At 34.2% G+C, this 27,074-nt stretch overlaps 1 protein-coding gene across 1 annotated transcript in view; it reads left to right on the top strand.

The window, feature by feature from the left end:
- LOC118195396 (spliceosome-associated protein CWC27 homolog) overlaps positions 1-27,074 on the top strand; it is a 59,805-nt gene that overhangs the window by 16,080 nt on the left and 16,651 nt on the right. Inside the window, exons 5-8 of the mRNA XM_035366699.2 lie at positions 5,933-6,024; positions 9,749-9,818; positions 19,496-19,725; positions 22,154-22,248. Of these exons, the coding sequence (XP_035222590.2) occupies positions 5,933-6,024; positions 9,749-9,818; positions 19,496-19,725; positions 22,154-22,248 (487 nt within the window). The remainder of the gene's footprint in view (positions 1-5,932; positions 6,025-9,748; positions 9,819-19,495; positions 19,726-22,153; positions 22,249-27,074) is intronic.

Below are 27,074 nucleotides of genomic sequence, written 5' to 3'. Positions count from 1 at the left end.
TATGCAGTAGTTGGGATTGCTAACCCCACCACATTCTCAGTTGTCTGTCTCACTACACCCAGATTGGCTTAGATAGGACAGAAAAATGCCATGAACTGTTATAAACTGAGTAAGAGTTGATTTTCAGTTTGCAGTTCTGTCTTAACTTTCAGCATCCCCCAATAGATACATCTGCCACAAAAATGTACCTGATAGTGAAGTGGGATGCTCCAAAAGGAAAGCATCATTGGCTCATTCTTCATAACTTTATATGCCTGCTCATTTTCCAGTATGCTAGATGGAGACAGCACCCAGCAAAGAGTTGCCCTCTTATAGACTGGACTCCAAGTACCATTTTACATATTTGAATAACTGAGGGTTATGCCAACTTCACCTTACTGAGATCGTGGCAAGACTGTAGACTCTGTCACTGTATATCACTTTTGTATCCAGTGGATGGTACTGTATATATTCATTTGCTGCTCTTATAGCTGTTAATTCTGCTTTGTATGCTAAATTATTTTGTCCAAGTCAAAAAATGCATGAAAATTAGAATTGTTTGTGTACATACAGAGTAATTTGCTACAGATGCCACAAGCTTGCAGGAGATGTAGGGGACACAAAGACGATTCAAAATCACATAGCCCTACAAGGTCCAAAGTGCTTTCCACCTGAGCTGTGGTTAAAAAAAAAAAAAAAAAAAGTAAAGAAAAGAAAAGAAAAGAAACAGCAACAGGTTAGTGTAACAGATTTCATTTTATTCAGATTCGTATAGCATTGTAGGGTTCGAAATGTCTTCTATCTAAGCTATAGTTAAAAGAGGTTAAAAAAATAAATAATAAAAAAAAGAGAAACAACAGCACGTTAGTGTAACAGAATTAATTTTATTACAAGTTTTACATTTGCGAAAGGCTATATGCCTTGATATTCAAAATGATGTGCAGAAGCAGTCACACACGCTTCACGTGGAATTCTTAATGTTCTGAAAAAGTCCTGGTAGAAGTGTCTGTAGAAGTGTGAGCAAGCCTCATTATGCTGTAACCACACTAGCTATGCAATGACTGAGGAACATATGTTTCTTCAATAAGTTTAGGTAGGACTTCACATAGGAAGATCAAGTATACCTTCTGTCCAGATGAGAGGTCAGAAGACATGGTTCAAGGAGGTGGTCTCCAACATTGCTGGCCCACACATTGACCGAGAAATGGCTTTGAGCTACACATGTTCGTGTACCATGGGATTATTCAAAGACCACAAATTGGTGTTATGTTAATTGAAGGCTCCCTCTCTTGTGAAAAATGCTACATTCATGAACAATACATATACAGCAAATACACTATCTGTCACACTGTGTGGAAAATAACAAGTAGCAAAATTCCTCCAGAGTGAACAATCTACAATACTTGGATGCATTGTAGATGGTATGAACGCATTTGGTTTCCTGACAGTATCCTCCATATAATGGATTGGGGCAAACCCAATTAATGGGCTATCGCTCGCGTACTCGTTCTTGGATTGTCTTCTGCCACATTGCATTCTCCCTTGTTGCTCTCGATTCTAGCATCCTTGTTTGCTCTCGATTCATGGTAGGTTTCACGTAACCTTCTGTGCAAACACATGATGATCGTATGATGAGGAGCACACCTGTGCAAGAAATGTTCCTAGTACAAGTACATAATGTCCATTACCGTTCACAGCTGCTGGTGCCACCATACACGAGGTGCATGTCAGCCAGTTCAGCATTTGAATGCTCATCCATCCTACTGCCTGACAGACCTGTTTGCAAATGCTGATTTTAAACACGATAGCTGTTCACACAACTTCCTGTGCAGTGCTATGTCATTCTGAATCATCTTTGCCTCCTACATCTCCTATAAGATTGTTCTGCTGATAGCAAATCCCCCTGTATAAATATTTTCAAGTGGAAAGTATAATGCATATAAATTTAAATATATAAGGTGCATGAATCTAAAATGTTGTGTGCATCAAGCTTTCAAAAATTTTAGAAATTACGAAATGCATATTAATGGCAAATTAATTTAATGATTGACCCTCCTATATGGTTACAAATAGTAGATCTCTTGAAATTTCAGTTGCAATTTATAATATTAGCTTTAAAAACCATTTATTTGGTGCAAGATTAAAATTTCCAAGCCAGAAGGAATTTTTATGGTAACCTTATTTTGAGAAACTTGAAGCATTTATCAATAAAAATGAAGCATCTGCTGTCTGAGTTTGAATAAAATGGGCAAAGTCAGGAATAAAATGTTACACTCATGAAATCAAGTGTGAGAAAGAAAACATCATAATCAGATTTATTGTGAATAAAATTTATGCGTTTATCCATGTTCAGTCATATTTTTCCCCCTCCTTGAGAAAACTCATTTCCATCTTGCACCAAACAAACAGTTTTTGAAGAACGTAAACTGCAATTTAAACTTCAAATAATATTTTATTGGTTACTTGAACTAATTATTGCTTTTTTTCGGGGGGGGGGGGACATATTTTGCTCTTGAACTTGAAAGTGGATCTTATGTATGCAAGATTTCCTTCAGTTTTGTCTATGGAGGAAAATGCAAATCTGTATGCAACTTGAATTAAAAATACTGTATACGATATGGATCTTTTAAAAAACATTTTCTTTGTTTTAGATACGAGTTTATAAATATAAGGGTAATATGCACAGATTTCTTTAGTAAGAATGATGTAACTTCATGAGCAAGACAAGCCACAGGCACCAGCATGGAATAAAATCCTTTTATTGCTTTTTCTACTTAACCATGTATGGTGCTATCAAGTAGAAAAAGATATTGCACATGACTATGAATATGTAATTCCATGAAACTGCCTGTGGATTGCATGTGATTCTATAGAATGAATATGCACAGAAATCTTAAATAGCTAAGAAGTGCAGGTGACAGTTTTTAGAAGTGATGCTCATGTCTTTGGGAAGGCCTGTTATTATTGATAGAAACATTATAACAGATTAATTAATTAATTTTCTGTGGATAGGACATGTCTGCGTAGTGAAAATGATTTCATAGGAGTATTGACAGTATTGTTTCAAGGGCAACTTTGTTTTTCAGTTTGATTACTAGAATATACCTCAGAATGCTCTGAAATGTCAAAACAATGCTCTAAAAAATCTTTTAAATGCTTTAAAAGAAGAAAATACCTTATTTTATTTTTTTAATGCATATGTCATCAAAATCCAGGTCTTGGTGATCACTACTTCTTATCATCTGATGTACACTGCTCAACATTGAAAATGCAACACCAAGAAGGAGTGGTCAGAAAGTGATGAAATTTGGAAAAAAGACAGAGACAGCAAGCAGCAATAAAGTGATCTTTATTTCAAAATGATAGTCAGAATACAGAGCGAGAACAACATCGGCTCAGTAGGATGAAGGACCACCGCGGACAGCGATGCACGAAGAAACACGTCTGGGCATAGAGTCCATGAGAGTGCAGATGGTGTCCTGAGGGATGGCTCTCCAATCCCTTTCAACCATTTGCCACAGTTCGTCTTCTGAACGAGGCAGGGGCAGAGTCTGCTAACCGCATCCAATCACAATCCACACATGTTCGATTGGTGACAGTTCAGGAGAGTACGGTGGCCAGGGAAGCATCTGTATACCTTGCAGAGCATGTTGGTAGATGCAAGCAGTATGTCGTCAGGCATTATCCGCCTGAAAAATTGAATTAGGCAGCCCCTGAAGGTAGGGGATTGCCACCGGCCACAATACATTATCCAAGTATCGTTGGGCCATCATAGTGCCCTGAATACGAACTAGAGGTGACCTGGAATCATAGGCAATAGCGCCCCAAACCATTATGCCATATTGTCACACGGTGGGGTGTTCCGCAGTTACTGCAGGATTAGATCTGCCTCCACATAGACGCCACACACGTATGCGCTGACTGTCACTGGATAAACAAAAGCGGGACTCATCTGAGAACACGACATCGTGTTCTCAGATGAACGTTTCATCTTTCATCCACATCGCTCCAGTCCGGCACCATTCTAAACGTTGGCGTGTATGCTGTTGGGTCAATGGCAGTCTTCTTAACAGACGACATGAGTGCAGGCCACGTTCAACCAATCGATGAGAAATGGTTCTGGTCGACACAGGAACATCCAGGGTATCTTGCACATGCTGCAGAATCTCGGTACAAGTGACTTGAGGGACCGCCACACCTCGTCGGCGGATGCGTCGATCCATGCATGCCGACATCACTTTTGCTGCACCTGCACCCCTCCTTCTTCCCACATTTCCTTGTTCCAACCATGTTCACCATAACTGATGCACCGTGCTCGCATTCATGTGGGTATCGGCTGCAATTTGACGTAAGGACCAACCTGCCCTTCTCAGACCAATCACTATACCCCTCGTAAAATCGTCTATCTGCTGGAAGTGCCTTCGTTGACGGTGGCCTAGCATTCTCTCTTATTACATGTATTCTCCAGGAGAAAAACCAACTTTCTTTGATAATTTGTCTGTCAGAAATAACAACACGAATATTGCCCATTCTGCACGTTCCTTACCTTATATTTTACGTCACGTGCGTCGGAGAGTTGCACATTTCACATCATTCACATAACTCAGTGACGTGTGTCTACTCTAAAATTTGCATAAATTTCTGACCACTCCGTCTTGGTGTTGCATTTTCAATATCGAGCAGTGTATAACTTTACTTCTTATCGTCTGATGTATAACTTTATTTCATTTAGATCTGAGAGTGTTTAATTTTTTAATCATAGTATCCCATTCTAATTCAAATCAAGTATTTAAAATAAAATTTTTACATTGTACTTTTTCCCATTAGTTTTCTAATGCAAAAATCACTTCATATTATTCATATGTATTTATTATTTGATAATTAATATATTTATCATTATTTTGATCATTAGTATTTCTTTTTCATTACATTGCAGACTTGGCACAGATTTATATCTTGAAGTAAACCACATCAGTCCATAAGCTACTAAATTAAAAAGTCTTATGTATGTGATTCATTATATGTGTTGCATTAGATTTATAACAATTTTGACTTTTACTCCATGATTATTAAAATAATAATGTGTAACATGTTTGGAAATTGTATAATTCATTTTTTCCTGTATTTCTATTTACTTCTGTTTCCAGAATTTTTCTTATTATAAACTCATAATAAAATATCTTTTCAAGCATTTTTATTCGGGATTTAATGTAAACACTGATTGTGTTATTAACCACTTGCGCTATGATTAAACTTAACGTTTGCAGTGCTGTGCGCTACAATATAACAAGCAGTAAAGTGTCTCATTTATGCCGCTCCACATCTGCGAGTGTGATCCAGAGCTGTAACTTGAGATATAAACTGTTTGAAATAAATCAGTTCTTGATTTATTTAGTAACTTCAGACGAATGGTAATATATTTCGCAGAGAAAACCTAATTAACAACGAACTTATTTATTTAGCATTCTGAACATTACAAAAAGAATAACATTCCATGAGTTATCAAGCTCAAAGTAATATATAAAAAAAAACAGCTGTTGCCACGAAAAATCTACATTATAATGCGACAAAATATCTGCATTATTAAATTATTGTGTATTAACTGAATTCGTGCACGTTCCTAAACATAAACAATCTCGTTGTTAGGCGACGTGTGCACCACGTTATTTTCATTTTTGCGATAAATGCCTATCCCTATCGACGTGGTGTTCACGTCGCTTGCAGTTTGAGACAAAAGCGTCTCGACGTGCGTGGCGCGTGTTTTTAGCGCAAGTGGTTAATATTGCCATGTTGCAAAGATGATTTAGTTTTTAATATTGAAACTAAAATTTTACAGATAATAAAAATTACTTTTGAGACTAAATTGATGAATAACATAATAAAAATTATTTTATTATACTATTAATAATTTTTTCTTTATTATGATTTTTTAATGAATGAAAATTCTTAACAGGTGTTATCTAATCCATTTCCGGATATTATTCCAAGGGTAGTGGAACAGGTTCCTCAAGATGTTCCTGAGAAACCAAAAGAAAAAGTTAAAAAGTATGTTTTTTTATTATTAAGTTTTTTACTTTTCTGGAGGACCTACTTTCTGATTATTTGCAGCCTCCCCCCAAAATTTGTGAATTCATCTGTAACTTTGGATAGCATTTGTAAAATCACTGTCAACTTACTTTTCACCAAACTAATGTGTGAAAGGTAAAAGCAGTTTTCAAAATGGTGGCATGTTAAGAATTCCATAAAAGAGCAATCAATCAATAAAATTTTAAAAGGAAGAATCATGGGTAATAAAACACCTGACTTTCCAAAAAAGTCCCATAAATCTGTAATTTCCCCCCTACTGTTGTCCTCCCTATGATCTGGATTCAGTAAAACAAATTTATTTATTTATTTTAAAACTGCCAAACATTAGCACTTAAGCCATTCGTTCACAGGCTCTCCACCCACCAGCGGCAGAGCGGTAAAGATGCTGAACACTGGTAGTTTGGTCCGAGGTTCGAATCCCGCGAATGGGCTGCTGCATGGGCGTTTTCATGGTTTTCCCCATGTGTAATGTGTATACGAGCCAGTTTCCCTTAGAAAGTCCTCCATGAAGGCATCCCTCCCTTTAGGCAGATAGCCCTTGTATGCTTTGCCATAATTGAATAATCCCAATCCCTCACAGGCTCTCCAGTACTTTTTAACAATGTCCTCATACCGAGAAAGTGCAGTACAATTATTGAAATGTTAAAAAAAACGTAGGCTGACTGGAGTCAAACAAAATACAGTTTGGAGAATCCACCATTTCGGTTCTGTAGAGGTGGTCTCGGAAACAGTCATGTCTGCTCAGACGTCTAAATAGAGTTACCGCTGTCTTTCTTGAAAAACTGGGAATGAAAGTTATGTGTTCCCCCAGAAACCTCCAACTCTTACCCATAGCATATTGAATCATATCCTGCTTAAGAATTTTCTTAAGAGTCAGGTTAACAGACAGTTTAGTCGTATAAATTGAAAGTGGTCAATTAATGCGTTGAATTATGAAAGTTCCTTTCTTAAGCAATGTATCAGCTTTTTCATAATTCCACGGTGTACTGGAATCCACTGGAAAGAAATCCTGGGTGCCATTGCCTTAACACGTTCACGCCGGGGCCAATATTTATGTTCTTCGCCATGAGACGGCGCACGAATTTTTGCTGCGTTTCATTTGGTGGCGTGCGATTATTATCTGTTCAGACCTGTATACGAGTTGTATATTTGCTAATAGTTATTAATTATAATTGTTATTATAAAGTTTTTATAATAAATAAACATTAATTTTTTATTATTTTAATTATCAGTGTCTAATAACACAATCGAATGCGTACCATCAGTCGCACGTGCCGCACGATAAGACAGACTAGTGCGGGCCACCGGTGTTACGTGCCACCCAGTGAGACAGACTAGTGTGGGCCACCGGTGGCCCACACTGGCATGAATGTGTTAATCAAAGGCCTACAGACTAACATTCTTTGGGAACTATTTTGATTACGCAGAAGAGCTTGAAGTGCACTATTGATATCTGACAATATGACTGCCTTTACAAAAGAGTGGCTACAAATCGACAGTTGTTGAATAGCCACAGCAATAGCTTCGATTTCCCCATCAAAGGCAGTATTAAGAGGGCCCATTGGTAAGTAGAAACTAAAAAGCTCGCTATGGATACTTTCTCCAGCACCACATGCTCTCTCTAAGGTAGAGCCGTCAGTGTAGACATGCAATCACTCATTTTGAGGATAGCCAACCTAGAGCCGTCAGTGTAGACATGCAATCACTCATTTTGAGGATAGCCAACCCCAATAGTTTCTATTGCAATAGATCTTAATTGTGACATGCTCATTTTGTTTTTAACAACTATTTGAATGATATCAAGATATATATTCAAATTCAAAAAGTCCAAGAGACAAATGGGAAGGAGGTAAAATTAGATAATCTTCGTTCATTTCCAAAGCATCAGATTCTGTCTTAGCCACCTGTATAAAGCCAAGTTGAGTTTTAATCTTCGACAAAACACTAATCAATGCAATAGGTTGATAGCTTTTAATATTATCTGCAGGTTTATCCTTTTTCAAAATAGGGATAATAATTTCCTTTTTTCCATGTAGAGAGTACATAAGAGTTTCAACAATGATTAAAAATACATTTGAGCATTGTATCCTAGATTTTTAATAAACTTTGGATACATATTATCTGGGCCTGGATTTTTCCTATCTTTAGGAAAATAATAGCTTCTTCTAGTTCTAAAATGCCAAAATCTCTATCAAAAATCTCTTGTCCAAAGTCTTATGGGAGTCCTTGATCAATTTCTTCGTCAGCTTTTAATCTCTCTTAAGTTCACCACTCAAACTTTGATTAGAAGCATAAAAATTCATAAAAGCGTTAGAAATATCCTTGTTTCCTTTAAAAATGATTGCTACCTAAAACACTACACAAAAATATTTTTTAAAATGCCCCTTTGGGCATAATATAAAATCTGAAAGCTTTCAGATTTTCTTCGTAAACTTTGAAAGTCCCCCCCCCTTTTTGCTTTACACATGCTCATTTGATACTTTTTTCTTTTTTTTTTTTCCACATGAAATATGGAGAATCTTGATTCAATTTTCACTTCCTAAATAACATACCTCCATGTTGAAGAAACAGTATTTTATTAGCATAAATCTATTTATGTGATCAATAATTTAATTCCCTAGCTGCCTTTTTATTTTGCATACATCTCAAATCAAAACATTCTATATCCACCTACCTATTAATAGCTTCTGTTGCTAACCTGGCAAATTATTATTTATTATTTTTTACTTTCATTATTACATAACTATCAATGAAAAGGCAGCTTGAGAAATGACTCTTGCAGCCATGTCTAAACAACTTTTTTGTGGTGATATAATATAATATTTTGAAGTTGATATAATAGAAGTTTTTCATTGTGATCACAGTGCCCCAGTCATCAGTCAACTAATGGATGGCAGATCTGTAGTATGATTCCAAATACAGAAAATATTGCAACCAATAATGAAGAAAGTGGCAGAGAGGTTGTTGTGAACAAAAAAATTTCAATTGACAATTTCTCAACATGGCAATTGCAGGGCTTACAGCAAGAATATAACTTTGTAATGAGCAAGAAATCATATGTACTGTCTACAGAATTAAAGAGAAAATATTAGCATACTAACAACTTACATTGAAAGAAATGCTTAATAAAGCAAACAAATAATTATTGAACTTTTTTTTATTGTAAATTTTGATTCCCTTAAGGTCATAAATGCTCTATTTCATGTTTTTTTTTTTTTTAAATTATTATTATTATTTCCATATGTTATCTTACTAGATTAAAAGTGATGATCTTATGTCCAGAAAAATACTAAATCCAGAATCACCAAGTTCCTGACAACTCCAAATCTCGCCCTTTTTATACTCAATTACAAAAGAAACAGTAATCAGAAAAATGATGTTTGAATTTCTAAAGTACAAATCCACATATACTTAAACAGAAGTGTATTACCCCACATACATGAGTTGCCACATAAATACTTTCTGCCGCCATTGTGAATTGCCTCACAATTATTTTGGTGGCATGCTGCATTTTTTAAGACTTCAATGGAAATGCAGATAATTAGAAAGTAGGTTTCTCTTTCAACTGTTCTTTTCTGATTTATGAGGTTTTTTTAACTGCTTTTATATCTATCTTGTGTAAATATTTTTCTTGTACTTAAAATTTCTTTTCAAATTTGTCTTCTTAAAATTTTTGATATAGAAATTTTAAACTATTGTCTTTTGGAGAAGAAGCTGAAGAAGACGAAGCTGAAATGGAGGCTGTAAATGAGGTGTGTCTGGTTTTCATGTACTATTTCACAATCAAATATTTCGTTAAATATGTAGATATGGTCAAGGAGTTTTAAGAGGAATTTTGTGCCATATCATATACGGTATTTAAGTGCTATGAAACATTAATAATTTTTCTGTTCATTTCACATTTCAAGAAGCAGTCAACTTATTCAGTTTATCTGGGTAATTTGCCATCATCAATACTGAATCTGCTGGTACATAAATCTAGATTCATGTTTGTCAAAGCGATTTCTCATAGGTAGTTTAATCCATTTGATTGTATAAAGCAAATCTGTCAGATTTTACCTATTTAGTTATTACCTATCATAATTTAAATCACTTAAATTAGGAAATAGATGTTTATCTGAGTTTATTAAATTTGTTTTTAAAGCCCAAGGCCCAAGAGCTTATTAGTCATATATTTAAACATAAAGAAAGAAATCTGTATTAAAAATAGATTATGATATACTGAAAATATAAGAGTAGTATTTTAAAGTTCAAAAGCAGTTTTATAGAGCTGATAAAAGTTGGTGATTATTTAACTAAAAATTGTGCCGTAATAAATTATATATAATTTCCAAATCATTGCTTAAGTATTTAGCTCAGAGCAAGAATAAATAATTACCAAATTAAAAAATAAAGGAAGAATAAATAAATAATATTGAATTTCAGTTGCCTACACAAGTATTATAAATATAAATAAAATGTTTGTAATTTCTGACTATTAGCAACCAAACCAAAAAATTCTGAACTTGTTACTGATTTTAGAAAGCATTCGCAAACTCATTGCTGACTATTGTTTCGCCAAGCTAATATGCAATATCAAACAACCGTTTTCAAAATACCTTTTTTGAGAAATCCTTTTTTTCCTGTATTTTCTTTTTGTTCCTTTTTATTCTTTCCATGTGCACAGTAATCTGTTTTCACTTTAAAAAAAAAAAAAAAATCAGATAACTGCACAACTCGGCATTCGTACAACTTCGGCATCGTACACTGGGCAAAATAGACATATGCTGCATGCATTACCACTACCATATAACTATTTTGCTTACATACTGCTTTGCCTCATGAATACTTTTATGTAACTTTTTGATGGTATTGTAAATAATCCAAAAACACCAAAATACACTCTATAACAGGGATGGGCAAACTTTTTTGGTCACAGGCCAAAAATCGAAAGAAAACAGTTTTGTGGGCCAAGATAAGTTTTTCTAAAATTTTAAAAACAATATACAAGTATTACAAATTAAATATGTTTATGAGATGAATGAAATTGCGATTTCATTTTTAAAATTCCTTATATTGAAGTTCGAACTGATTCTAAGGAATGAGGCTAAATGCTCATTTGTCAGTCTACTTCTGAAATAATTCTTTCCAAGGTTTATAGTTGAAAACACTTTTTCACATATATAAGATGAAGCAAACATAGCACTGATTTTCTGGGCATGAGATATTAAATTTGGGAAACTTACTTTCGATAATGAATTGTAAAACTCAAACTTTGGCATATTTAGAAACAACTTCTTGAGATCATTGTTAGATTGCAAATCAATTAATTCAAGGTGCAAATAGGACCTCACTCCTTCACAATTTACGTTGAAAGCCATGATAAAAATATCCAGTTCTGTTTGAATGGCACTGAAATCTGTGTTCAAACTCAAAATGCAGTTTTTTCAAGCCATCTTCATAATTCTTAAGCTTCTCTTCATATACTGAGGGTAAATTTAACCTTGGGAAATGAGACAACTTCTTAGCTAGATGCCCAGCAAACAGATTAAGTTTTATTAAGATAATTGAGTTAAGATTAAGTTTTTCTAAGAGGTCTAATTCACCTATTTTGAATTCCCATATGTCTGCTCGAGAAAGAGATAAAGCTTGTTGGTGCCAGTCTACACCTACAAACTAACAAAGACCTTTTGCTTTTAACACGTTACCGATTGAAAGCTCCGTGTGCTTGCAATTTTTGTCGATTTATGTTTTGTAAAACAAAAATAGAGAAAGTAAAAAGATCATCAGTTCTTTGAAAAAAAAGGAAGAAAAAAATATTTAAACAAAGTAGAAAAGGAGATGGATATATAATATATAAATATATACTTCTTTTAATTTGCCTTGGACGGGCAAATTAAAATCTATCCGCGGGCCGGAGTTGGCCCATCCCTGCTCTATAACAACAAAAAAAAAATCAATGCTCCAAGAAGGAGTAGTCCGATGAAGACAAAAATTGGTGGATAGGAAGATTATGTACAGAATAGAAAATTATTAAAATTTCAGAACAATTGAATGATTTATTTCAGAATTACATAGTTACACAATAACGAGCTCAATAAAGGTGTTGACCCACCTCTAGCCTGGATGCCAGCTGCCACATGGCACAGCATAGACTGATAAAGCTCCTGGAGAGTCTCCTGTGGTATTTCTAGCCAAATTTGCTCCAATTGTCGAGCTAGGTCATCAACATTCCCTGGTAGATGCAGTCGCCTTCCCATCATATCCCAGACATGCTCGATGGGAGTGATATCTGGCTGGCCAAGGAAGTGTTTGACAAGCTGTAAGACAGTTCAGAGCAACATGTGCAGTATGTGGTCTGGCAATATCTTGCTGAAAACTAAGGCCAGAGTACTGCAAAAGGAGCGGTAGTAAAGCAGTTCTCAGAATGTTGTCGACATACTGCTGTGCTGTAAGTGCACCTCTAATGACGACCAAAGAGGTCCATCTATCAAGGGAAATGGCACCCCGGACCATAACTCCTTGTGGAGGGCCTGTGTGGCATGTAATACTGAAAGCAGGATCGGCATGCTGCTCTAGGCATCTCAAGGCACCTCTTGGATGATCATCACAACACAGTTGGAAGCAGGATTCATCACTAAAGACTATACATCCCCATTCAATGCCATTCCAACCTGATTAAGCCGAGCACCACTGTGATCTGGCTCAACAGGAGTAGCAGGTGGTGTAATGGTCAGTACGAGCATAGATTTCGCTCTCTCAGCTATCTGTGAATGGTCATGGTGGACACTTGTGTGCAGGTCACACATCTGATAGTTGATAGTGATAAATCAGGTGCTGTGACAGCTGATCTGACAATCACTCTGTTCTCCCGATCTGTTGTAGCCCTAGGTTGACCCCTACCATCATGATGCTGAAATCTGCCATTGTCCACCCATTCTTGCCAGCATCTTCTAATCGCTTCGACTCATATGATGAACAATTCTCCGATTTGCCCAACCTGCCTCTTTCAATCCAACCTCTTTCAAACTCTGACAGTTGCTCATAATGAGCTTGAATCATGCAGCAAGGCATTTTTTTCAGTTGTTGAAAGGTATTCCTAAATTTCAATGCAACCAAAATTATTAACAACAGTTCCTTATACACATCTGCTGGATGTGCTGGAGATTGCACTATTCATTCATTCAACACCAAATTTTAATCATCTGAATATGTAGTCAAAACATTTACACATACGAAAATTCAAAGCAATCAAATGATTCCTTCTTGGTGCTTCGATTTTTTTTTTTTTTTTTTTTTTTTTTTTTTTTTTTTTTTGTTGTTGTTATAGAGTGTATCTAAAACATTTTTTAAATGATGTACTCTTCAATCAGTTTGTATTTATCTTTCAAACTATAATGTATTCTTATAATTATCAATGAAACTTAACTTCAGAGCATATCTACAAATTTCGGATTAGAAAAAGTACAAAAAATGTATGAGAAAAGTAATAAATTTTTTAAATGCTTTATATATCTTATTAGTTTTGGAGAAATATATAATTGAAAAATTATGTAAGTAATTCAAAAAATCTATTTGAAAAATGAATTAGAAATGCATTAAGAATAAGTATTGATTGAAAAGTATAAAGAATTAAAATATGCTGTAAAAATTTTATTTCCCACGTTTTCATGTTTCCATTTTTCTTTAGTCCTGACAACTTTTTAAGAACTGAAAAATAAATAACATAAAATTTATTCATATAGATCTTTGTTACACCATTTGTTTTCATACTGTCTGGTTTTGGGAGTAATTAATCGAAATTCAAGTATTGAAATGCATTTTTAAATGCTAATGTCTGGCCAATTAAAAATGTTAGTTTTTGATTATCGTGTTGTTTTTTGTTTGATATTTGTATCATGTATAATATAGTAAAATTATTATAAGTCAATCTGAATACTGAATTATGGAATTAAAAATTAATGTAAACTTTTGATAAGTCAAATTTTTTATTGTTTAAAATTATTTTATCTGCTTTAACAAATCAAATTTTAGTTCTATATGAACAAGAATTTTCTTTTTATGTGTCATAAATGTAATTTGCTCTTAAGAAGGCTTCTGCAAAATGTTTTTGATTACTTTTCTTACTAGTAAGTTATGAAATAGAAATGTAATGAAATGATTTGAGAAAGTTAGCAGCTAATATTGACACAGCAGAACATATTAAAAGAAAATAAAAGTTTTCAGAAAATATTAACAGCAAGGAAAAAAAGAAATGAGCAACTAGAATTTAATATTTTGCTAACTTTGCATTTTTGTTTTTCAAAAATCTATAATTCTTAATGTTCTTGTAATGAACATAAATAAATAATGAATATATCATAATGAACTTAATTTTGGGTTGTAAATAACCATTGTAATATAAGAATGGCTTAAAATTCAAAATCTATTTCCTGGAGCATTTCTGATATCTTTATAATATGGACTTAGCTTATTCAGAAAAAAAGAAAAGACAAGTAAAAGTAAGCACAATAAAGAATTGCATTCTAATCCAGATAGAACTATATAATATAAGCTCTATGTTCTTTTTTTCATTTCCCAGGATTACCATCCCAAATAGTATGGTGGGTAGCAGAGGCTAATCAATTCTCATACATTTGATCTGGTTGCAAATCCCAAATAAGGCATGATTATTTGTAACTATAATATCTGTGTGATATGCGGACTCTTCACATATGTCAGGCCAAAAATATATTGAAAGAAGTGATTGTCACAGAAGCAGGGTTCATATGGTCCATGAGAGTCCTTAAAAGACCTTAGGTTTTTTTTAAATTGATTTTTGGTCCTTAAAAGTCCTTAATTTCAACCAGATTTGGCAGGAGGTCTTTAATTTTAATCATCTGAAATTTCTGTCTGTTTTTATGACTGCCATTTTGAATGTGGATTAACATTTTGGACAAATATCGGCGATTCATTGATAAATAAATATCTTTAATTGACAAATCTTTTGAATGTTTAAATAGGTTCATGGGTTATAATTTGTCTGTATTTCTAATACAAACGGTAGGATGGTCAAGTTTCTGAGCAAGAAGTGAAACATAAGCATTTTTAAATTATTTCATTTTTTCTAATGAAGAGCTCTTAAACATCTATTATCTTTTGGAAATGTGAATTCTTTATTAAACGGTTCCAAATTTGGCACTTATCAACATTTTGGCAAATTTAAGATCAGTTCCTAAAGAAAATTTTTAAATTCGGAAATCTAGGAATTTTTCGAGGATACTTTTTTAAAACATTATAACATTGATGAAATTCAGTAAAATAATGCTAATATATTGAAATTGTATTCAAGAAATAACATTAAAATGAAAAAAAAAATTTTTTCACTATCATATTATAAAGTGACATTACTTTCTATTTTGGTGACTTATTATTCAATATTTTGCATCTGAAAAGTAACTAAGGTAATAATTGCTTAAATTTTGCTTTAACACAGTTTGTGAATTTTTAGCAAAAGATGCTATGTAATTAACTGAAGATGCCTTTTTAATTTTTTCATGGTAAGAGTTTTTCCTGTGTAATTTTCTTAATATGCATCAGTTTTCTCTTTAAAATTAAATTTACACTTTTGCTCTCTTTTTCCCCCCCCCCAACATATTTCTGGCTTTTTGCTGTTACAGTTCTGGTAGAGATAATTTTTCTTTAAGATTTTAGACATTGCCACTTGGAAAGTTTAGAAGGATTTCAAGGCAATATTTATAGACCCATGAATCTAGAAGGTTCCAGAAAAATGTCTTTATAGTATTAACACGTAATAGATGTATTTTACAGAAAGTATGTGATGTACTTTTAGGAGAATTTTTGGAAAAACAATGAAAACATAATATTTTAATGTTTTACTTCTGATACTAGAAGTCTTTTTCTTAACATGTTTATCTTCCTTTTGTATTTTCTACTTTTCACTAGACACAAGAATGGAAAATATCAAAAATGCATCTAATCTTATCACACAGACAGGCATTTATGGAAAGGAATTTTTCTGTTAATTAAGAAATTGAAAACTGACAATTTAAAAGATTCATCTTAACATGTCTCAGTGCATCATCAGTGCCGTAGCTAGGGTGGGGCAAGGAATAGGGACATGTATCTTTGGGCCATCCATGGGGTGCCAAGCTGATGTTACAAAATTTTAGAATGAAATGTTTTTCTTTCTTGGCATACAGAAGGGGTTGCAAAAATCTTCAGTTGTCCCTGGTTGCTGAAAACCCTAGCTTCGGCTCTGTGCATCATACACAGAATTGGCATTACGCATTTTCCCACCTGATGCAGTCTCCTGTGGCTCATAAATTCTGCTGCTTTGAATTTTCTAGATTTTGTTGCTCGGTGTGTCAGTAAATTCTGAAAATTCTGCTACATCCGCTCTGTAGCCAACCCTTACCATATATCATTTCATATTTATTCTGAATGTTCACATGTCTAAGGAAATAAAATTTGCACCTTTTCTTTTACATTCTAAATGAATTTAGTTTTTTAGAATAACAGAAATCTTTAATTAGATCCAAAAATTCTAAAATGAAGAAGTAACATATTGAAGAAAGAAACCAAATTAATAAAGAGCAAGAAAAAGTATTCGTCAAAGATATGTACAGTTATTATTATGCAAATTAAGCAGTTGTTTGTAATTTTCCCTTTCTGTTTCCTCATCAGAATGAAAAATCACTTAGCTAGTTTTTAAACTGAGGTTTTGGGGTTGTAAGACAGAATTTGTTTCTGTAGTTGATTTTGCTAGCATAAGAACATGCCTTTATATTCTAAGGTATTTTTAAATAGAATTTTTATTTAAACCTTTGTCTGACTTCGTAGTTACTTTCAGACATAGCGATACTTTGCTTCATGTTTATCAGGGGTTTTGGACTGTTTAACTTTTATCAGATCAAATAAAACCTCATAGGTACATAGTCAAAAGAATGACAAGTTAGGAGATAAAACACACAGAAACTAGTGAGAATATTGGTTTGCATATTGAAACAAAGTTCTAATTGTTAGAAAAGATGCTTAAAGAGAAGAAAATTGATATAAATTAGCCAGAATGTCTGGAAAGGCTTCAAATGAAATAGATGCACAAATATTTTGTTGAGTATTGTTATTACAAAATGTAAATGTTTTGTAGCTTTTAATGTGTGGTTATCTTAATATCATTTAAGAGTCAATGTCATAAATTACATGTATTTTAAGCTGTGACTTGTTAATAGATTGTAATTAGCCCAAAGCAGCGTTAAGTCAGAAGGGGTATTAATTTCGTATTGGTATTTTGGGTCAGTTCACTATAAATGGGGAATCACTTTTGAAATTGTTATCACAAAACATTATCACCCTGTATTATATTTAAAGAAATTAAATAATGAAGAATCTGTATAAATATATGTATGTATCTGACACTGCGATAAAAACTACAGTACCTGGAGCCATCAAATTTTGAATAATGTATGTCTCTACCCGAATATAGGCATCTAGAAGCCCAAATTTTGAATTTGTTTTATTATTCATTTCATATTTTGTAAAGCATGAGTTTTTCATTAAGAAACTCAACGATTTCAAAGCGAGCAATGGCAACAGTATACGCTGGAAAAAAAGCATTTTTATCTCTAGCCTGTGAGACTGTGTATAGGAAATTCGAAAGCTATGCCCTTTTAAATATTTTGAGATATTGCTGTTGGATTGAATTTTATGGTTAAAATGGGAAGAACAGGATATTTAAAATAAGTAACACACAAAAAGTTAAAAAACGCCCGTTTGGGCATAATATAAAATCTGAAAGCTTTCATACTTTTTTTAATAGTGCTTTTTTAACAAATATTTTAAAAGTAAATTTGATAGTGGCCATGTAAATCTATAATGACGAAGAGTATCAAAGTAACTAATTTAATTATTTATAACTAACTGGTCACCCTTAAATGTTATTTCTGCATATTAAAGAGAGGTATTGCCTTTCATTAATCTTTACCATAGTCACAATATACAGCACAAAAATGTAAAACTTAATTCTTTGCATTCTAGTGAGATTTAAAATAATACAAAACAACTTATCACCTCTGGTGCTTTAGTGGCTTATTGGAACCTTAAAATATACTAACTGGGTTATAACCCCAGGTAACCCATACACGAAGTTATGACACTAACTGCACCAACTGTGCTTTCAGGTTTGTTCTGATCACCAAGCCTCTCTCTAAGCAAGCAGAAGCAGTGGCAACAGTCAGTCTTCTATAACGAATCATGCTGATTATGATTTTACTTCTCATTTTAACCTATGCCGTTAGACGTAAGACTGCTGTTTACTAAACCTCTAAACTGAGCAAGTACGTGACAAAATGCGACATAAAAGAAAAAAGTCAACATAAATCTAGTAAAACGTAAATAAAATGTCACTAATCTTCGTTTTCAAATATGTCCAACTATTATAAAGGTAAAATATTTAATGCTACCTGATAAACTTTATAAAGTTGATTTTATTCTTAAATTTGTTTTATAACTATGTTTATTAAATTGTGTTTAATAATAATGCATTCTACTTGTGGATCTATTTTATTCTTAGGCTGGTGTAACAAAAAAGAATTTCAGGCATAGCTAATATCTTTACTAATTGAATTTATTCAGTTCCCATTGTTGATGGGTCCTTCATTTTTTTTCATTAATGGTCCTTAAGTATTTCTATGTGCAAAAGTGTGTGTGAACCCTAAGAAGAGATGTATGGATTCAGTTATGTTATTTGAACATAACAAAGCACACAGTGGCTACCTACCTAAGTGTAGGGATGCCTTTGTAGAAGACTAAGTAAAAAAGTAGTAAGGGAAATTGGCTGATATTTATGTTACACATGAGCAAACCCAGCCATGCAGCCATCCCATTCATCTGGGTTCGAACCCAGGTGGAACGCCTAGTAATAGCCAGCCTTAATCACTTGACAACTGGCAGAGTCAGAAAAGAGGTATGACACCCTTGGATTCTATCTCTTGGAGGACTCAGACCAGATTAGGATGGAGCACAGTCAAATAACCCTTGTGATTATGTCTAAATCAAAATAATTCATTTTTCTGAAATAATTGAGAACATTTTCAGGGAGACTTAAATAAAGTATATATATGAATTTATTATTAACCATAAAAAATATTAGTTATTTAAAAAAGCTGCTAATGAAAATAAACTATGCAATATATGTTGCATTTATCACCTCCCAAAGTTTTTTTAAATAAGTATGAAAAACATTCCAAAAAAGCATATGTGCATAATTTTAGAAGAAACAGATGTTTCGAATTCTTTAAACTACCCATATTATTTCAACAAATATATGCAGTTGTAATTTACCAGTTCACAAAAGTATAAGAGTTATTTTGAAGAGATTTTTATGTTAATCAAATATTTAATTTCTCATTTTAAATCATTACATAATGTAATGTTCTCTTTTCTCCATTAGGTTTATAAAGGCCAGAGTAAAAGTAGTCATGATTTAGCTAATGACCCAAAACTAAGTTCAGTTCCAGCAATAAATCTATCTGATAATAGAACATCCTATCAAGAATCAAAAGCTATAACTCTTGAGAATGTAAAAAAGAAATTTGAGCATGCGATTACAAATAAATCTCTTGAAGAGCCAAAAATTTCAAATGAAAAAGAGGAATTGGAAGATAGTGCAGTTGATGAAAGGTTAGTCTAGATATTTTTGTGTAATTACTATGCATTGAGATTGATGTGTATTCACAATACCATTTATTTTAAATGTATTTATGAAGCATGGATTCTCTCCATTCCATGATTGAATTCCCGTTGATTTTTCTTTCAACAAATGTCTGAAAGTTTTTTTTTTGACCCACTGTGGATAAATAAGGTCAAATTATAGTGATACATTATGTACTAAAAGACATTAACAATATTTAATCAAGTATATTGCATTATGGGCCATATTACTAAATAAATTAATGCCAAAAGTTTTGTTTTCTCTCTTTCTCATATGCATAACATTAAAGGATTCAGTCATTTTAATCTAAAGTAAATTGCACAATTTAAATTTTTCTAAGCAGCACTAATAATAGTTGCACACCACTATTAGTACTCTAGCTTTATTAGCGTCATTACTCTTATACTTTAGGCCATTATTGCGACAAATAGAAACTTCAGAATAGTGGCACACTAAGATTTCCATAAAAAAGCAGTCAGTAAAGTTAAAAAAGCAAGAGATTTTTTTTTTTTTTTTTTTTTTTTTTTTTTTTTTTTTGTGTGTGTGTGTGTGTGTGTGTGTGTGTGTGTGTCTACTTTTGTTCTCTTCATGAGCCCAATGATATGTTTTCACTTACAAAAACATCAGAGAAAAACACAACTTTTACATTACATACTAGAAAACAATAAATAAAATGAATAGGTGTTGTAAATGAGATACTGCTATGTTCAAACCGTTCCATAAAATTTGGTCATTTAAGAAGTAGAACTTCAATAGAATGTGAATTTTTGCATTCTCTATTCTTGGGCAGAATGTCTTATTTTTGCACAAATGCATCACTTTCTTTTTCATCAACAGGCTAGATTTTATGGAAATGCGATGTGAAAAATTGCCAACAAAGTGTTAGAATCCATGTTTTGGAAATTAGTTTGATGATAGCTATATCTTGCTTACAGCAGCTATTCGCTTTATTTATTTTTGGATGATGCACAATATCAGTGTGGTGCACAGTGGAATTCTTAGTGCACCATTCTGAAAATGGCTCTTGCCTTTGCTGTGTAAGCTTGGCAAAAAATTAGTCATTAATAAGTTCACAAATAGTTTCCAAAGACCCCATCCTTTTTGATGGAGATGTGGATAATCGGAAAGTACCAAAGTAAATGAAATGAAATAAAATATACAGTGTGTCCTGTAAATCTTGCGACAAACTTCTGAGTGTGGTAGGACACATCATAAGAATTAAGAATTGCACAGGAACCCATGCTCAGAAATGTCATTGTACGCCACCAACGGTAGCTGTACAGAAGAGTGCTAGTTGAAAGGGAGGATTTCTTCTGTTGTGTAGCAAAATTAAGTTAATTAAGTCTTATCAAAAATTAATCTATTTGTATTCCAAATTAGGCTTATACAACTTGTATTTTAATTAATCTATGTGTTAATTTGTTTACCTTTTATTTTGGTTTTTGTAACTTAAGATTCAACGTTGCATCACTCATTTTTTCTGAACGCGCTTGGCAGAAAACAATGGGAATGGGGGAGGATTTTCACATACAATAAAGTACATTTTGATGGCTGAAATAGTTTTTGAGATATACCCATTTAATTAACAACATTTTGTAATTTCAGTGGACTTTCAAAAAGGGGGAAAGAATCTGTGTTGCATGTCACTTTTAAGCTGTTTAGGGACAAGATATACCAAGGTCACATTCTACATCTGGTGGGGAGATAGGATTACTAATCAAGGGCTGAATATTATCAACTAACTTCAACTTCGCTGTATGCCGAGATTAGAATGAAAAGTTCATGCTGTGTTCCAGCTGTCGGAGCTTTGTGTCGCATAGAATGGTGCTTAAAGTAGAATGAGCGCAGCACATAAAGTCCAGGAGGACGAGATAGAAGATGGTGAAGGAGAAAACACTGCTACCTTCATAGTATTGAACCTACCTTGAGTTGGAGTTAGTTGACAATATTCAGCCCCTGATTAGATAATTAACTTGTTGCAATCGTTTGTTAGGTTGAGACCTTGCATCTGAGAGAGCAATAAGAGCTTGCAAGATTTGCCTACAATGAAACAAAATGCATAAAATTTGTAAAGTTTTTGTCTTAAAATTGCTAAAGGGAACTATTGCTTTGAATGTACTTTTTAAGCCATCACTGTGAATTAAGTTTATTGGTTGATTTTTAGGCAAATACCTAATTAAAGTATCAAATATATATATGCAATAATATGTAAGTGCATAGTAAACTTTTTTTTTTCAATTTTCTTTCATAAAAAACCACTAAACTGATTAAGTTTCAATAATGCATAAGTAACAATAATTTTAGTGTTTTAAAAGTAGGCATTTGAAGCAAATAATTAAATAGTATATCTAATATTATTTTTTATGAATGAGAGTATTTACTTCACTTTTTTCCCAGGAAAGAAATTCAAAAGCAAATTAAAGAACTAAAAAGAGAATTAAGTAAGAAAAAATCTGCAAAATCTGAGGTTCCTGAGGAGAAAGTTCAAAAAGGTAAAATTAAGGCGGAAAAGTTAAAACAATTGTTAAGATATATTAAACATTCTGAATTTCTATATTAATGTGTATTAAGTATCACAGAGTACTAATGTCTTTTAGAGCAATCCTAAATTCTTAAAAGAAGTTTTATTTAAAAAATATTTTGCTTTTTTATTTATTCATTCATTTTAGTAATTATTTGTAAGGAAGATTTTAAAATATATAAAGCACATAGCATACTAACCAAACATTTTGCAACCAAGAGAAAGTGCAACTAAATAGTTTATGCCCACTGAAAGATCTTATGTAATCATAAAATATTGAATTACTTTTTACAGAGTTTTTCTTGAAGCACCTGTAACTTTGAAAATAAATATCTTAGAAACAATGATATATAGAAGCATGAAACCTGCGGTATGTTTATTGAAAAAACTGTTAAGGATCTGATATAGAGACCTTAGTTTTAGTTACTAATTGTGCCAATAGATGGTGCCACAGGTGGCTTTACCATAAATAGGATGTACATAGTAGGTAATACAAGCCCTTGTTGCATTCATATCAAAAGCAATTCAAAATGTGCAGCTAACACACATGTCACAAATGAAAAAAGAACTTGTCAATGACTCTGTGTAGTGTGTCGCCAAAAATCATCACACAAGTGTGATAGATATCCTCCTTAAGGTTCTTTGAATGCTAAAAGATTGTTGTGGTCAGTAACATCCTTCAGTCTGCCCCACAGAAACTAGTCGCAGGAGGTGAGGTCATGTGAATATGGAGGTCAATCCATGCCTTTTAACTGCCAAATAATTCAACACAATATTTTATCATTGAAGTATTCAACCAAAAGTCAAAAACGTCTTGTATATGATGTGGGTGAACCCCATGTGGTATGAACTACACTGTGCTTAGTTGATCATCTAGTGCTTGTTGAATAGCAACAATTGTTTCAAAATCGCACTATATTGGTCAGTCGCCAACATTTCTCACAAGAAAAAGGACCCAATGATGCCTTTCCTTTGCAGGAGATTACAACTCAAATGGTTAGTTTTCAGTAATGGAGTAGTCATGCATGAGACAAATGTGGGTTTTTGGTATACCAAAATTGCCAGTTGTGTCTGCTAATGACACCATCCAGATGAAAATGGAAGATTATCTATGAACTATATTTGGCCAACATTGAAACTAGAACCATCAATCATATTGTTACGAAATGTACAGGAGCGGTGAGATAGCTTCCCTGCAAAGCAGTTCTGGGTTGCTATAAAATGACAAGGGAATGCAAGTTTGCCATATTTGGTGATAAATCGCACATTTGGTGACAAAATTGGCAATATGCCGTGGACGGATGGAGAACCTTCTGGAACGAATTCTGACCGGTTTAGCCCAGAATGTTCTCGAACACAAGCCGAAAGCTATATAAACCCTGCTGGTTTGCAGTCAGTTAGTGAGTGTCTCGCCTAGCGAGCTGATAGAGAGTGTGTCTCGCCTAGTGAGTCAATCCCTGTGGAGTCGATCGAGTTGACAGCCGGGCAGCAAGTGCCGAGTGGGTCGTCGAGTGCACCGAAAGAGTCTCGTAGTGTATCGTGGTTAGTGCATCGTCGAGAGAGCGTGTTAAGCTCCGGGAACGACTGAACTGAAGAGTCGGGAGCTGTCGTTGAGTGCATCATGAGTTGTAGCGTGGAGAGTCTCGAGAGTACGTGGAGTTCTGAGAACGACCAAGCAGAGTCGGGAGCTGTACTCTAGTGCTTTGCCATGAAGTTGTCTCCGTGATAGCCTGATAACCTGGAGGCTGTGTCGCTGATCGGGTCAGCGTGTTTGTAATAGTTCATCGATGACAGTAAAAACGTATTTTAGAGCTGTCCTGACAATACTGGCCAATAAAGTGTGTTTCTATGTTTTGATGCTTCATCAACTAGTATTGTTATTATTCACTCCAAATCCTCACGAAACCCATACGAATGTGAAGGAAGAAAATAACGTTCAGAAAAAAAAAAGTAACAACTGGTGTCAGAAGTGGGATTTGCTAGTGAATGCCAGTGACCCGCCTGCAGAGGAAAGCCATGACAGAAGAAACAAAGACTTTGATGGACTTCTTAGCCAAGATCATAGCTGGACAGAAGGAGTTGAAAGCCAGATGTGCTGAGATAAAGGACGGATATGCTGAGATAAAAGCCAGATATGATGAGATAAAAGCTGGATATGAAGAGATGTCAGCTGATATGAAATCTTTACGAGAAGAGCCACTCAAGAAAAGGTGCTAGAAAAGGCCAAGAAAAGGTGCGAGAGCCACTCAGACATGTGAAAGTGGAGCTTGCAGAAGAAACTAGAGCCATAAAAGAAGATGTGAAAATGACAGTAGTGGCATCTGGAGAATCCAAGGATGAAGAAATGAAAGAGGCAGCTAACAAATTGCCTGAGAAAGATCCAGAAATAATCAATGAAATATCTAACGGGATTAAAGAAAAAGAACGAAAACATGAAGAAATAAAAGACAGGAAGGAAAATTTTGATTCTCATGTGCCTGAAGTAGAGATAGAAGAAAGTGAAAATTTGACTGTCAAGTTCATAGAAACTGATAGTGAAGTTATGAAAACGCAGTCAGCAAGTGTTGAACTATCTGAAAGTGCATGTGATGCAGAGATAGGAGAAGCTGATGTACAGCTTAAGCAGTGTGCTCCAGTATTGCAAAAAAATTCACCCACCTCGCAAATTATGTGTGCGTCTCATAGTGCAGATTTTTCAGACAAGGACTTGATTCTAAACCAGGATGCTTCTGTTTGTAAAGAATCGGGTTCCGTTCATGACTCTGATGCAGAATTTGGAGCTGGTTTCCTGGAAACGGTGGAAAATGAACATGTACCAACGGCTGAAAATACAGTTCAGTCGTTGGTACATGTTCATTTTCCATTTTCCACCGTTTCCAGGAAACGAAATGAGTAGAACTGTATACATGGTGGAAATAAACTACAGAGTGGTGAACAAACTGTTTCATATCTTCCTGTGGATGAAAACTCTGAAAGGACTGAACCTTCATACTGTGATATGCAAAAAAGAAATGAATCTGAGAACTGCAGTGGAAAAGTATTTGACCTGGGTATAAATAATTGAAAAGAGTGAGACTGAAATTCATTATGAACTTTAATTTGTATAACTTAAAATTGTTATGTGTTTAATTTGTGTATATAGCTTCTTGATATAGTGTAAATATTTGTTTCTTTAGTTATGTTATTTGTATGTTGTAAAACGTTTCGATTTTATCGACTTTGGCTTCTGACCGAGGGTTGTACTGCCCGGGACGTGCAGTCCTTGGGAGGGGGCAGTGTTACGAAATGTACAGGAACGGTGTACCGATTGGGTGGTTGAGTGCACCGAAAAAATCATGAGTTGTAGCATGGAGAGTCTCGAGAGTACGTGGAGTTCCGAGAACGACCAAGCTGAGTCGAGAGCTGTACTCTAGTGCTTTGCCGTGAAGTTGTTTCCACCGTGATAGCCTGGAGGCTGTGTCGCTGATCGTGTCAGCCTGTTTGTAGTAGTTCATCGACGACTGTAAAAATATGTTTTGGAGCTGTCCTGACAATACTGGCCAATAAAGTGTGTTTCGGTACTTCATCAACTAGTATTGTCATTATTCACCCCAAATCCTCACGAACCCCGTACAAACATGAAAGAAGAAAATAACGTAACAACTCTTGTCAGGAAAAAAAAGGAACAATATTAAGCATCTCTTTAGCAAAATCCTGTCATTCTTCTGGACTGGTATCAAATCCTATACAGAAATATCGTCTGGAGGATTGTGGATGGCGGGATTCTGGATTCAACTGCAAATCTGCAGACATATTTATTCAGATGATGCTCAATAAGTGCAGCAAGTGTTGTTGCATTTTCAGGTATAATGATGTGGTGAAGTGGGTGGGATCCATATTACTGACTAGCACATCAGCCATGTTGCCTGTCTGTTGAAATTTTTGTATAGTGCCTGAGTTGTTTTACCACTTGTGCCTTTTGTGACTTGAAATCGCGTTTGAAAACTTCTTGTGGCAGTAAGGCTGTGATTTAATTGGTGGTACTTCAACATAATAAACACATGTTCCTCCATGGAATGTGTCATTTAAGGAATTTCTTTTACTGTTTCAATAGCAAAATCTTTGAAGAATGATCTCTCTCGGTGTACCTGTCTCTTTATACGAATCCGTAATATCATCTGCAATGCCATCTATGAGTGCAGTTTGTAAATAAATTTTGAGATTAATCTATTAGATTCTTAACAGTTTTTTTTTAATAAACATACCACTAGTTTTATGCTTCTGTCTATCACCATTTCTGAGTTATTTATTTTCAAATTTAGGTATCCTTCATGAAACACCTTGTACATATAGACCGAAGGGCCATTACATTATGACCACCCTGTTAATGACATGTAGAATCAACTTTAAGCCCTCAAAACTACCAACATCCAGCATGGCATTGACTCCGTAAGGTGCTGATAGTTAGTCTGAGGTATCTGGTACCAAGCACTCACCAACTGGTCCTGCAATTCCTGCACTTTGCAAGTGGGTAGCATGGCAGCATGGACGTGAAAGTCAGTGGCATGTTCCTCGAGCCACTGCCTGACGATTCAACCCTTATGACATGGTGCATTATCCTGTTGGTAAACTCTATCTCCTGCTGAGAATTATTTAACTTCCAAATACGTTTTCAGTAGTTGTTATTAAAATAATATTAAATTGTTGGTAATGTTAAAAACGCAGGCTCAAGAGCCACATAAGGCTCTCTAACGATTGATGTATAGAATTTGATTTTTGAAAAAAATAGGTTTTTCTCTTGTTAATTTAAATGTTGCC

The sequence above is a fragment of the Stegodyphus dumicola genome, chromosome 4 (genome assembly GCF_044657685.1).
Source record: "Stegodyphus dumicola isolate Sdum_Otavi_A_Nest chromosome 4, ASM4465768v1".
NCBI lineage: Eukaryota > Metazoa > Arthropoda > Arachnida > Araneae > Eresidae > Stegodyphus > Stegodyphus dumicola.
Note: the sequence above shows the minus strand (reverse complement) of the source record. Positions and strands in the feature narration are given on the sequence as shown.